This window comes from Urocampus carinirostris, chromosome 12, assembly GCF_059441175.1.
Source record: "Urocampus carinirostris isolate Australia breed hairy pipefish chromosome 12, RoL_Ucar_1.0, whole genome shotgun sequence".
Lineage (NCBI taxonomy): Eukaryota > Metazoa > Chordata > Actinopteri > Syngnathiformes > Syngnathidae > Urocampus > Urocampus carinirostris.
In genome coordinates this window covers 10,301,908-10,314,296 of record NC_142360.1, presented here as the reverse complement: position 1 = coordinate 10,314,296, position 12,389 = coordinate 10,301,908, and the positions used below count along the sequence as shown (strand labels likewise).

At 38.9% G+C, this 12,389-nt stretch overlaps 1 protein-coding gene across 1 annotated transcript; it reads right to left on the bottom strand.

Annotated features, from left to right (window-relative positions):
- Nucleotides 1-6,568: 6,568 nt before the first annotated feature.
- Nucleotides 6,569-11,671, bottom strand: barhl2 (BarH like homeobox 2). Its single transcript, XM_088349326.1, has 3 exons — nucleotides 10,695-11,671; nucleotides 8,651-8,876; nucleotides 6,569-7,164 (listed from the first exon to the last, which is right to left on the bottom strand). Exons 1-3 carry the CDS (start codon nucleotides 11,203-11,205, stop codon nucleotides 6,801-6,803), a joined length of 1,101 nt encoding a protein of 366 aa, XP_088205452.1. The 5' UTR covers nucleotides 11,206-11,671; the 3' UTR covers nucleotides 6,569-6,800.
- Between the last annotated feature and the right edge of the window lie 718 nt (nucleotides 11,672-12,389).

The window sequence follows — 12,389 nt, the reverse complement described above, 5'->3', positions numbered from 1 at the left end:
AACAAACAGACTCAGAGACAGTTTCTTCCCCAGTGCCATTACCACCCTAAACAGACACCGCACAGAAAACTGAAAAACTCTTGCAAAAACACTACCTCATACGAACGTAAAATGGTACTCATGTCTATGTTTCTTGCACATGTTGACTGCATTATGTTTACTGCTCACATTGCACAATGTTGACTATTTTTTTGCACTATGATGACTATTTTTTGCACCAAATGTATAATTGCACAAACCCTTACGATATCAAACTGTATTACGATATCAAACTGTATGTAACATCCTACATGCCGACATTTCTTGTGTAAATATTGTGTAAATTATAACTATAACCTTATCCTCCTTGTTTTCTAACCTTATCTTCTCTGTTCCTTTATCTTCTTTGCTTTTTTACCTCACTGTGAATGTGTGATACTGGAGTGTCATGCCCAATTTCGTTGTCACAAAATGTTAACCCATTTTGTAATAATAACAATAAAGGTATATTCTATACTATTCTATTCTATACATCGACTCTTTGATCCATGACAGTGGAGTAGTCCTCCCCCACACCCTTCAAGTGAGTTAACCATACTTATTTCAACAAAATCGTTAAACACATCAATAATTACTTTTTAAATAAGACAACTTTATTCAAGTCCATTATCATTGGTCTTCTGATCATGCGCTCTCTGGAAGGACCCTGATGTGGGATCTGCATCTCCTAAGACTTCCTGAGGGCATCTCGATGTTGTAAGACCTTGGTGTCTGGGTTGGGCATGTGATGACCCCAGGTTGCGCTGTGTTCTTCACCCAGACACTCTGTTCTTGTCGCAGGTCCTGTCTCTACTGAGCGTGGTGTCTTTTTGAAACAGGATGTTTGCTTCTCCTTCATTTGTTGATAATTCCCCCTGAAAACTTGTGCGTCCCGGCCACCTCGGTTTCAAGTTCTTTTGACTGACGGGTAGGGGTGATCTGATGTTTCGACGAATTAGGAGCTGTTCTTTAGAAGTGTTCCGTTGTATTTTGAACTTATTTTTGTCTGTTTGTACCTATTTTTGTTATTAAATTCGATCCCTTTTTTTGAGCTACACTGCTTCCCCCACATGGGTCTATCACTCCCAGAACATTAACACTTCATGTAGTAGTAATAGTCATAGTAGTCATAGTAGTAGTAGTAGTAGTAGTAGTAGTATAGTAAGCAGTACTTCCACTTTTTTTTCAGAATGAAAGTAAAATAATAGTAGTACCAATGTTCTATTATTTGGTGGTAGACACACCACAGGACAATGGGGATTTAACATATTAAGTTGCAGCAAAAGAAAAAAAACTTTTTTTTTCCGTATTTTTTGTTATTAGTAGTATATTGGGCAGCACGGCGGCGCAGTAGTTAGCGTGTGTGCGGCACAGTTCTGAGGTCATGAGATTGAACCTCCTGTGAGGAGTTTGCATGTTCTCCCCGTGCTTGCGTGGTTTTCCTCCGGGCACTCCGGTTTCCTCCCACATTCCAAAAACATGCATTTTAGGTTAATTGGCTGGTCCAAATTGTCCCTAAGTGTGACTGAGAGAGTGAGTTGTCTGTCTCTGGCAACCAGTTCAGGGTGTCCCACTGCCCGAAGATAGCTGGGCTCCGGCACCCCCGCGACCCTACTGAGGATAAGCGGTGCAGATAATGGATGGATGGATAGTAGTAAATTATTTTGTTGGCCTGGAGAGGGATGGGCACCACGAAGCTCTACCTGCCCAAGCCACACCACAGAATATGGTGGTCCTGCAACCCTAGCGGTTAAGGGATCCAACCAAACAACCATATTGTCACATACTTTTGACTATTTTTTTGTCACTGGATTAAAAAGCCTAACAGACCGCATGTAGCCCGCGGGCTGTAGTTTGCCCACCCCTGCTGTGTAGGAAAAAAAAGTATATTTCTAATATACAAAACAGAGACTTTTTTTGTTTACAATTTAGCAAGTTTGTTTCCACTGGGAGAAATAGATTGAGTAACTTGAGTTTACGTTCTTGGTTTAAAGCTAACGTTCGCCAGGATGCTTCCTTCCACGCGAATATTTGGAGTCGTCTTGGTCAGTGTTATGTCTTAAGGCAGCCGTGGAGAAGATTCCGCAGAGATATTTCGGGTGGATGCTTGCAGGGGCGCATGAGGAGGACGCAAGAGCTACAAGCGAGGAAGCCTAAGGGGGAGACTTGGCGGGTGATAGAGGGGCGGGGTTAAGACGCTGTTTAGTGAGTGTTGTCGGCAGATGTGATAATGAGAGGCCAAGCAGAGCAAGTGTTAGCTCATTATTGTCATGAAAAAGATATGGCGGCATTACATCAGCGCGCGCCGAGAAAAGTGGCAATTAAAGAAGCCTCGCGAGGTTCCCGCTGCAGGCGAGCACAGCAAGCAGACGAGAGAAGCGACGAGAGAGCCGGAGACGCTGCAGCCAGCCTCCCCCATCCTTTCCCTATCTTCCTCCCATGCAAGAAAGCCCATCTGTTGTCAATAAGCCACAAAAGAAAGAAAGGAAAGAGGCCTTAATCCGCTTTCTTCACGTCTGCTGCCCTCCGAGCTCGCCGGATGCGCGCGCAATTCTTCCCCTGTCTGTCATTATCATGCCACCCAATGGCCTGCACCCGCAACCCGATGGGCGGCTCTTCAAAATGTGCAAATGCACCAAAATCCATCAGTGTGTATCAGTGCTCGTATGTGTTCTAAACTTGCACTTTGAATTAAGGCCAATCTACGAGCACCACCTTGAAAATATGTTCGCTTATTCACCCTGGCATTATTACATTTTTCCCCTATTTTTTTTAAGTCTTTATGACGTGCTTATCTGGTTTATCCGGGAGTTTAATGTCCATTCTCGGTGCAAACGATACCCACAGCGTTGATATCAATAATAATAAAAGATAGCCCAATCTGTTCTATTCTGAACCCTTGTATTTTTTTAATTGGAGTCACATTTTCATCAAACGATGATTGTAGAATTCAAATAGTGAGAATATTCCCTGCTATTCAATAATGTGAAAAACAGCTGTAAATAATGAATTGTTTTTATTGAAATGTTATTTTTCTTTTCTTTTTTAATCGAACGGAAAATAAACGTCTAAAAGGGTAAGAACAAAACATTTAAAAAAATTGCCTTGAAAACAAAAATGTTTTGATTAAGAAAACAGTTGTCTAAAAGTAACTGGAAAGAAAACTTTAGAACTGTGTGTATTATAAGAATGTAACACACGATATATCTTTCAACTAATGATAACTTTCGTTTGAACTATAATGTCCCACCTCCCCCAAAATAATAATGGTAAAAAAAACTGGAAAACAAAATAAGATCATGAAAGAAAGATCATGAATGACGAATTTCTAGAAAGGCCATGTAAAAACACACACCTGTTTCCTTATACTGTAAGTAAAACGCAAACGTTTTGAATTTGAACAATGTAATTAAAAAAATGACTGAATGAAAAATAAATGCTTTATTGAAAACAATAAAATATTATTCTTGGAGTAATCCCGATAAATAACATATCTTCTCAGTTGGAACAATATAATTATTTAAAAAAACGATTTTCCCCCGATAAAATATATGGCAAACTGCATGTATCAATTTAAGAAAATACATTTTAAAAATTGGCATGCTAGGTAGGCATTGCTAGAGAAATTATACATTTGTGATTATGATAGAAAAAAACTTTGATGGATGCAAGATTTTGAACTATTCGATAATTTACAGTGCTTTTTCTCAAATTAAAAAAAAAAAATTGGATGCCAAACTAAAACCAAAATTGGTACGGAGGCCGCTTGTTGATGCCTATTTTATATCATATATATATCAATCAATCAATCAATCAATCAATCAATATATATATATATATATATATATATATATATATATATATATATATATATATATATATATATATATATATATATATATATATATATATATATATATATATATATATATATATATATATATATATATATATATATATATATATATATATATATATATATATATATATAAATGTTTATATTATATATATTGTGTACATTTGTATGAGTGTGTGAGTGTTTGCGTATAAATTGTTTTTGCACATCTTTAGAGACATTGGACCGCAACAGCCACCAGTAAGCGAGTTATGACGTCAGAGAAGAGCGAACAGGACTGTTTTTTTTCCATCTATCTTGATGCCTCTCTAATCCCATTCATTCATTCATTAACTGCACTCAGTAGGGTCGCAGGGGTGCTGGAGCCCATCCCAGCTGTCTTCGGGGAGTGGGCAGGGTACACCCTGAAATGGTTGCCAGCCAGACACAGACAACTCGCACGCTCATTCACACCTAGGGACAATTTGGACCGGCCAATTAACTTAACACGCATGTTTTTGGAATGTTGGAGGAAACCCACGCAAGCACTGGGAGAACATGCAAACTCCACACAGGAAGGTTCGATCTCATACCACAGAACTGTGCTGCACACGCGCTAACCTCTGCGCCGCCGTGCTGCCCCCTCTCTAATCCCATTACAGATTATTCAAATATATTTAAATCTTACATGAAAATTGTTACGCCAGGAGAGACATTCAGTGATAAATTTGATTGTATCTTGTCTTTTCATTTCATTCGTAGAAACTTCACCCACCCCGTTATTTTTATTAGACTTGTGTGGATAGTTGCTAATTTAATTCTCATCACAAATGCACTCCAAAACATATCAATGCAAATGTCGGACATGTGGAAAACATGGACGGAGTCTTTCCCGTGTGAAAAGCTCAACCTGCCAGTCAGCTTCACGCTGTCACTTTAGCTCACGCTCATGTGTGACCCACTTTAAACAAGTGACTGCCACTTTTTCTTCCTTTTTTATCCATCTTTGTTTGCGCCGCTGTTAAACACACAACCCCACGCATCATGGAAATATTTACATGTTACAATACATATTGTTTTTGTTTTTTCTGCCTTTTAAAAAAACTTGTGAGCTGGTATCTTTATATATGCCACCACATTAATTCTGTTTGCCTTGCAGGCTGTTAATGAAGCGCGCTTGTACGCCAATACGGACGCCAAACGCCCCCACCCACCCGCAGAGTGCAATAAATAAATCATAATGACGCAGAAGTCATGCATATGCGTAACAAACTGCGCTGCACCGCCGAAATGGGAACATTTGAAAACGTTGAACATTGCCATTCTGGTAGATGAGTAATTTTGTTTCTCAGAAACGAAACATTTGGAAGAAAACAAACGACGGTACGCCATAAAAACATCACAATATATATGTTTAAGTCAAGATTAAATTTCAAATTTATTAAAAAAAAATGTCAATACTTATTTTGAAATGGTTCTAAACTATTGCGAGTCAAATTTAGTTTTGAAAAAATATATTTTAACGCCCCTGTTAGAAATGGCACACGACTGTGTTGTCCTAAACCCAAATAAAAATCTACCAAAATAGATATTTTTTAAGTTAATTGTTATACTTTTATTAGATTAATCCCAACAGTATAAATGACATGTTGTTTTTAATTCCTATTTTCATGTGAGCTGTATAAAAAAGCGGTGCTTCAAAATGAGGCCATCACGAGGGTTAAATCAATCCACTGCCCAAAATACTATTAGTTATGTCAATTAATATTATCAAAATTAACCAGTTTATAAATGCAAATTAGGTTTCTTAAAAAAAGTTTAAATCATGTGTCACCACCGTCCAGAGTTGGGGCCATAAATCAAATCATTAGTACAAACAATGTACAAAGTAAGTGTTCCTTAACCAAAATGGTTATATTGTATGGGAGAATTTGTAAGTTTTTTTATTTATTAGATTTTTATAGTCAAATTCCGCTTTTGAACTTGAAAGGAAAAAAACTGAGGCCTATTTGGTCATATACGGAAAATTATGTTAACAATATACCTAACAATATAACTCTTGGTTCATGTCCAATCCCATTTCATTTTTTTTCACCAGGAAATGCCTATTTATCTCAGGTTATTGTACACATTATTGTTGTCAGGGAGTAATACTGAAAGAACGGTAAAAGAAAGAAACTCAGAAACTCAAAATATACCTCGTGACTCAAACAATGTGATCATTTCTAAATTATTGTTGGAATGATGTAAAAAGTGATTATTTTCTTAAACGACTGATAGAAGTTATTTAGGGGATGGGTCTCTTATAAGACTGCCTTCAACCTGTCAACCCTAGATTTCTATTAAGGTGTTTTTTACAAAATACAAAATATACCCAAAACAAATCCAGTCCTTCTATTAGCAACACTATGATCATTTTAATAGTAGTTAATAATTGACATTGTATGCCGTTTAGCTCAGCCCCTAAAATGGACCCTGATGGGAAAAGTGCCCCCCTCCCTTTTTATTTGCAGCCCTGCTGGCTTATGGAGAATTTGTCCATTATTTCAGCCCCTTTCCTAGCAAGTCCTGCTGAGAAGTGGAAACATGCACGCGAAATATGCCTCTTGTGTGAGCAGCTGCCACCTGCACACATTCCCAATCTCAGTGCGTGGTCGAGTCTTGCAAGCGCGTGCACAAAAATGACATTTTGGGGGTCTAAAAAAGTGGGGAGAGTTGCACGTTTGTATGACGCCTTTATTCATTCCGTTCGTCTCCATCTAATAATAAACTTTACTGTTTGTTTGCTAATGTTAAGTGGATTTTGTACAAAAGACAAAGAAAAGAAAACGGACAATCAGACGCGATAAGTCCACCTGTTCCACGGTCATAAATCTCCTTTTACGCACGCACGTGCGCACGGGTTTAAGTGTCTTGAATGTTTTTTTTTTTGTTTAGTTTTCGTTCCCTACCGCGCGTGCGGTGGGCTGGATAAGGGGTTCAGTGCAGGCTGCCCCCCAGGTCCGAGGCCGTGGATGAGCACACGGGGAACTAACGGTCTCTGGATGCCGGCAGCCGCGGCTGCAGCTGCCGCCGCGGCTGCCGCTGGATGCGTGTGCGGTGCGTGCGGCGGGTGTGGGGCTGAAGGAGTCCGGTACATGCTGCTGTACATAGCCGCCGCTGCTGCTGCCGCCGCCGTGCCGCCATCCACGGATCCCAGCAGGCTCGGGTGATAGAAGTAGGGCGACGGAAACATCCGTTGCAGGGCCGAATAATTCCCGGCCTCGGCCAGGAGCTCCAAGCCCACTGCAGTCTGACGTTTCCACTTGGTCCTGTGGGTGCAAACGGAACAGCTTTATCAAGCAAATGTTTTTAAAATAGGTGTTTTCAAGTGTATTAGAAGAACTGAACCACAATAATTGGAGCTTATGTACATTATACCTACATATCAACATCGTAATACTTTGAAAAACTGCCATTTCGAATATGCACAATATATATATATATATATATATATATATATATATATATATATATATATATATATAACCGATTTATCATTTTTATTTCAATACCTGAAATAAAGAAAGAAATCCAAAGTCAATGTATGTTGAAATAAAATAAAACCTTCCTCCAATCATTTGTGGGTCACTTGATTTTAATAATGTCAAAATCTGAAAAATAATGCTACAGAGGACAAACAAATTAAATATCCGGGAGGGGAATGCTTGTCTCTTCATGTAAATATTGTGGGATTTGAACACTTCGGAGGTAACAAAAATATTTTATATTGATTTATTTATATTTATTGTGGATGAGGGTTGTTTTTATTTATTTAGAAAATCCATAGCTACACATTAATTGATATCCAAATTGTGATGTGTGGGCCATGGGCATCATGTCTACCTTTGCTTGATTACCATCGATTAAGCTTTTTGCACTATAATGGTAAACTAATAAAAACACGATCACATCTTAACGAACCCCCTTCACACATACTCATACACAGATTCAGGGCTATACACATAAAGCATAAATCACGTGAATAACAGTCGGTTGTGTGCCTTTCACAGATCTGCCTGTATCCCAGAGGTTTAGGGGAACATATAAAAGGTGATTACCATTATTTCTGTAATTAAAATAAAATTACTGTCACTATCAAAAAAAACTATTAATTGGGGAAATTACATGTATTAAAACTATCTAGGATGCTGCATATGCCTATACAGTATAATTTAAGAGTATTGCGTCTTTCACTTGTTTTACTTTTAAACGAATAGCTCTATCAATTGCAAGTCAGTTATGGAAATGAGAGCTAATGACCTAATCACACACACAAACACACACACACAAAATCAATGAGTAGGCATTTAAATAATTTTCTTTGAGTTTCGAAACATAGCCACATATTTTCAATGAATTATCACTCTCGGATAAGTCAAAGATTAAAACTACCTACATTTGGTGATTAATGGGATTTAAGTTGGCATAAGTTGGCTGAAAATAATAGTTGGAATTCCAATGAATTGTCTTATGAATGTACTCACCTAAAGTCCACCAGGAACGTATATCAATTCAGCCAAATCTGAACCAAGCCTATTAGCGATTTGACATCAAAGGAAAAAGGCTATACTATTTTATCTTTTTATCGAAAAAGTGAAAGTATTCGTGTAAAAATACACTACATTTCCTTCTTAATTTAAAGTATCTTCTATGAAACACACATTTTTGTCCCACTTTGATCATCAGAATACACGTTTTTTTCACACTTGTGCTCGCGCGCACGATCATGCCAGCCACTATTGTGGGTCGTCGTACCTTCTGTTTTGGTACCAGGTCTTGACTTGCGTGTCGGTGAGGTTGAGTGCAGCCGCCAGGTCCATTCGGTCCTGCACGCTCAAATACTTTTGGCGCTCAAAGCTTCGCTCCAGCTGGTTGAGTTGGTGGTCGGTGAAGGCCGTGCGCGCCTTGCGGGGCTTCTTGGTGCGCGCTGGCGGACTGTCGCGGCTGCTCGAGATTTCTCTCTCACCTTCCTCTTTGCTCCCTGCGAGGCAGGACGCCCCAATGACAAAAAATGCATAAATAAATAAATAAACCAACCTCAACCTTCTTCTCAAAAACGGACTTGGATGTAAATAGAATCTGAAAGAAACGTATTGTCATTGGAACATCTGAAATGCTCAACGAAAAAAAAGTGTCATCTTGATGGTGTATTTACAAGATAAAACCTCACAGTTTAAAATAATAAGGGTAATAGTATGCAAATATGTATATTTGATCGACAAATAATCAATTTAGCTTTTCTTGCAATAAATACGTGTTAGTATATTTTTTACTTTAAAAAAATTAATGTATATTATTTCAAAAAGTATGCATGTGAAGTGTATTAATATTTTCTGCTAAATGTTATTGCATTACTTTTAATTTTACCATTAAATTGGGCCAGTCTCTAATCACTAAGTTCAAAATATTCTTTCCTGCCTTATTATCCCCACAGTCTTTTATTTTATTTTTTCTCTTGAATGTATTTTCACATGTTCCCTGTCACGTTTAATCTCGTTGCACATGTTTCACTACATTGTTAACAATGACAATAAAGACAATGCAATTCATTTTTCCCGATAAATACACTATTTAAAATGTTTCTTATTTTCCAATATGCATTCTGTTTATTATTTTTATTGTTAAAAATAATAAAAATAATTTTTTCGAAAGGTTTTCATTTTCACCATATACTGTTGTCTTTGGGTATTGATATTTTTCTTTAAATGTCATGAGTTTTTCAAAATTGGTCACAACGGAAGACACAATGAAATTTCGTTTTTATTCACATTTATATGTAAGCGGTATAAGATAGGACATACTGATCCTTTAAATGAGGTCAACACGAGGTTTAAAGTACGGTTTGACAAGTGGATTTCTTTAATGCTCTCAGCATTCAAATAACTTAAATGCCGGTAGGAAACGTTATAAAATAAGCATTTATTAGTTTCATGTTTTTTTCAGGCATATGTAGGAATTATTAGACACAATTAAAGAATATTTGAGTGCAGCGTTTTGATTTGTTTGAACTTAAGATTATCTGATTGTTCTTCTTAAATGTTTCAATCTAAATTATGAAAAAAAAAAATAATTTAATGTCCTGTTTCGGTGCTGTCATGTTTGATATTTAAAAAAAAAATTACTTGTTTTGTTTTGTATGGAATGTTTAATCTTTATTTTACAATCCAGACTCAAAACACACCTTTTGAGACTTACCTATATACCCATCATAAAATGCCTCACATGATTACGGTACATAGTTTGTATCTTTTTATTTATTTATTTTTATTTATTTATTTTTTTTTTGCTTTTTTTAAATTGATATCGCCGTTTTAAATCTGCATGTACAGCAATCTTGGGTGTCCTGGAAGGCACTTCAAAAATTATTATTATTATTATTATTATCATCTTTATTATTATTATTATTATTATTATTAACTTTTTTCATTATTTTATTTTATTTTTTATTTTTTTTAATGAAAAAAATTGTGGTAGGTTTTCACTTGGCTGCAACAACATGTTTGTTGAGTCTCCAACATCTTCAAGTTCTAGCGTCGCCCAAATCAAATCACCAGAGTCAACTTTTAAATGAACTTGAGCTGAGGCGCGTGTTGTTGTAAAAATCAATATGTCAATCTATTTGTACCCCCCTTGCGTATCCCTCTCATTCTCCTCTTGCCTACAGGAGTAACAATCATCTCTCTAATTGAGCCACCAGGGAGGTTATGCGCTCAGCTATTTTCCTTCTCCCGTGCCCCCCAACACCCTTCTCAAAGAAAACCTCCACAAACAAATCCTTCTACGCATCTTTGTTCCGTACCGTTGCACTTGACGTCGCCGTGCAGCAGCAACTCGTCCCGCCTTTCCATCTTTCCTCCCCGGCTGTCATCATGCAGCTCCAGTTTGGGCCGGAAAGCATCCGGGGCCGTTGCACTCTCTGCGGCCTTTCCACCGGGCGACACCGGTACACTGGTGCTATAGGGCGCACATGCGGCTAGTGGTTTCCCGTCGCCCAGGATGTCTTTTATAAGGAACGAGGAGGTGGCACTCCTTGGCCCGCTGCAACCTGCTCCGGCCCCGGGGAGCAAGAGGTGATGGTGGTGGTGGTGATGGTGAGGGTGATGGGGCAAGTGTTGTTGTGGGTGCGGGTGCATTAGAAGGTGTGCGTCCGGGTCGGCCGGGTGTTCCCCGGCCACCGAAAGCGGCGAGGATGGCGCCGTGTCTGCCACCGTGTCGGCGTCCGAACAGGACGGCAGCGGGGAAGGCGGCGTGGCCCGCCCACTCGCCAGGATGGTGTCAATACCGAAGCTGGAGCCGCTTGATGCCTCCATTTTAGCGGGAAGGGGTCGTCATACCTGCCCTGCTCCTCGATTTCCTCGGCCCCAAAAAGTTCAACAGGAGAGTCACCCCCTCCAACCAAAAAGGAAAATAAGTCCAAATTCCAGCAGGTGAACTTCCACGGCATGCACTTCCACAGACCCTTCTCCCCACTTTCTTGTCTTCTTCTCTCAGTGCAAGTTTTCGCGTAATAGTGGTGCGTAAAGGAGCACGGTTGCTGCGTAAAAGCGCACGGGTGCTCCGTCCAGCTGCCGCATCACACTCCGTCCGCACTCGCTCCAAACCTTTACCGCTAATCGCCGAACTCTCACGCTACAATGACTTCCTGGCGTGACGTCACGGTCAACAAGGGTGGGTTTGGATATTGGAGGGAGGGGTGTTCGGTTATTATTTTCTCCTTTCTAATAAACACACCAACGCAGCTCGTCTCTTCATGGTACTCTCAAAAAAGCAAGAAAGCAAAACCTCCTCCTTTTCCTCCCGCTGCCTCTTCTTTCTCATCCACCTGCTCCTGCGTCGTGATTGGCTGACGCCCCCGTCCTCTGTTGGCCAATCAAAGTGGGACTTTTTCGAGCTGGTTCTCCATGCTGAGAAATGAAGAAATGAAGCTCTTGTCTGCTTTTTTTCTACTTCTCTGCAGGCCTCAGCGGTAGCTTTTATTTGCTAAACACTCCGCGAAACTAGACCTTTGTTGTTCGTTTCGTTGAAAAAAAGGATATCTCATTTTGGAATCATTGTAGAAACGCACCCGCGCTATTTGCATCAATTCGTTGTTGTTGTTTTCTTTATTATTATTTTTTTTTAATTTTGAATGTTTTTTTCTCCAAACGACATTATGATAAACGTCATCATGATTTTGTCATAATTGACTGCTAATCAGTTCATAGGCGATTTTTCTAAAATATGATTGTATCCTTCAGCAGGATGCATGTCATTTTTTTCAGGTTCCAGGTTCATATCATTTTCAGTAGCAGGGGTCTCCAACGTGGTGTCCACGGGCACCAGGTAGTCCCCCAAAACATATATGCAGCCTGCAAACTGGTACTGAAATTATATTATTGGTTACTGTGATATTCTGGCAATTATGCTTTCAAACCAGCCTGATGTTTAGTGGTGTTCCTAGCATATTTAACGTATAATAAATACTACAATGTAATAACACATGTTATTTTTGAAA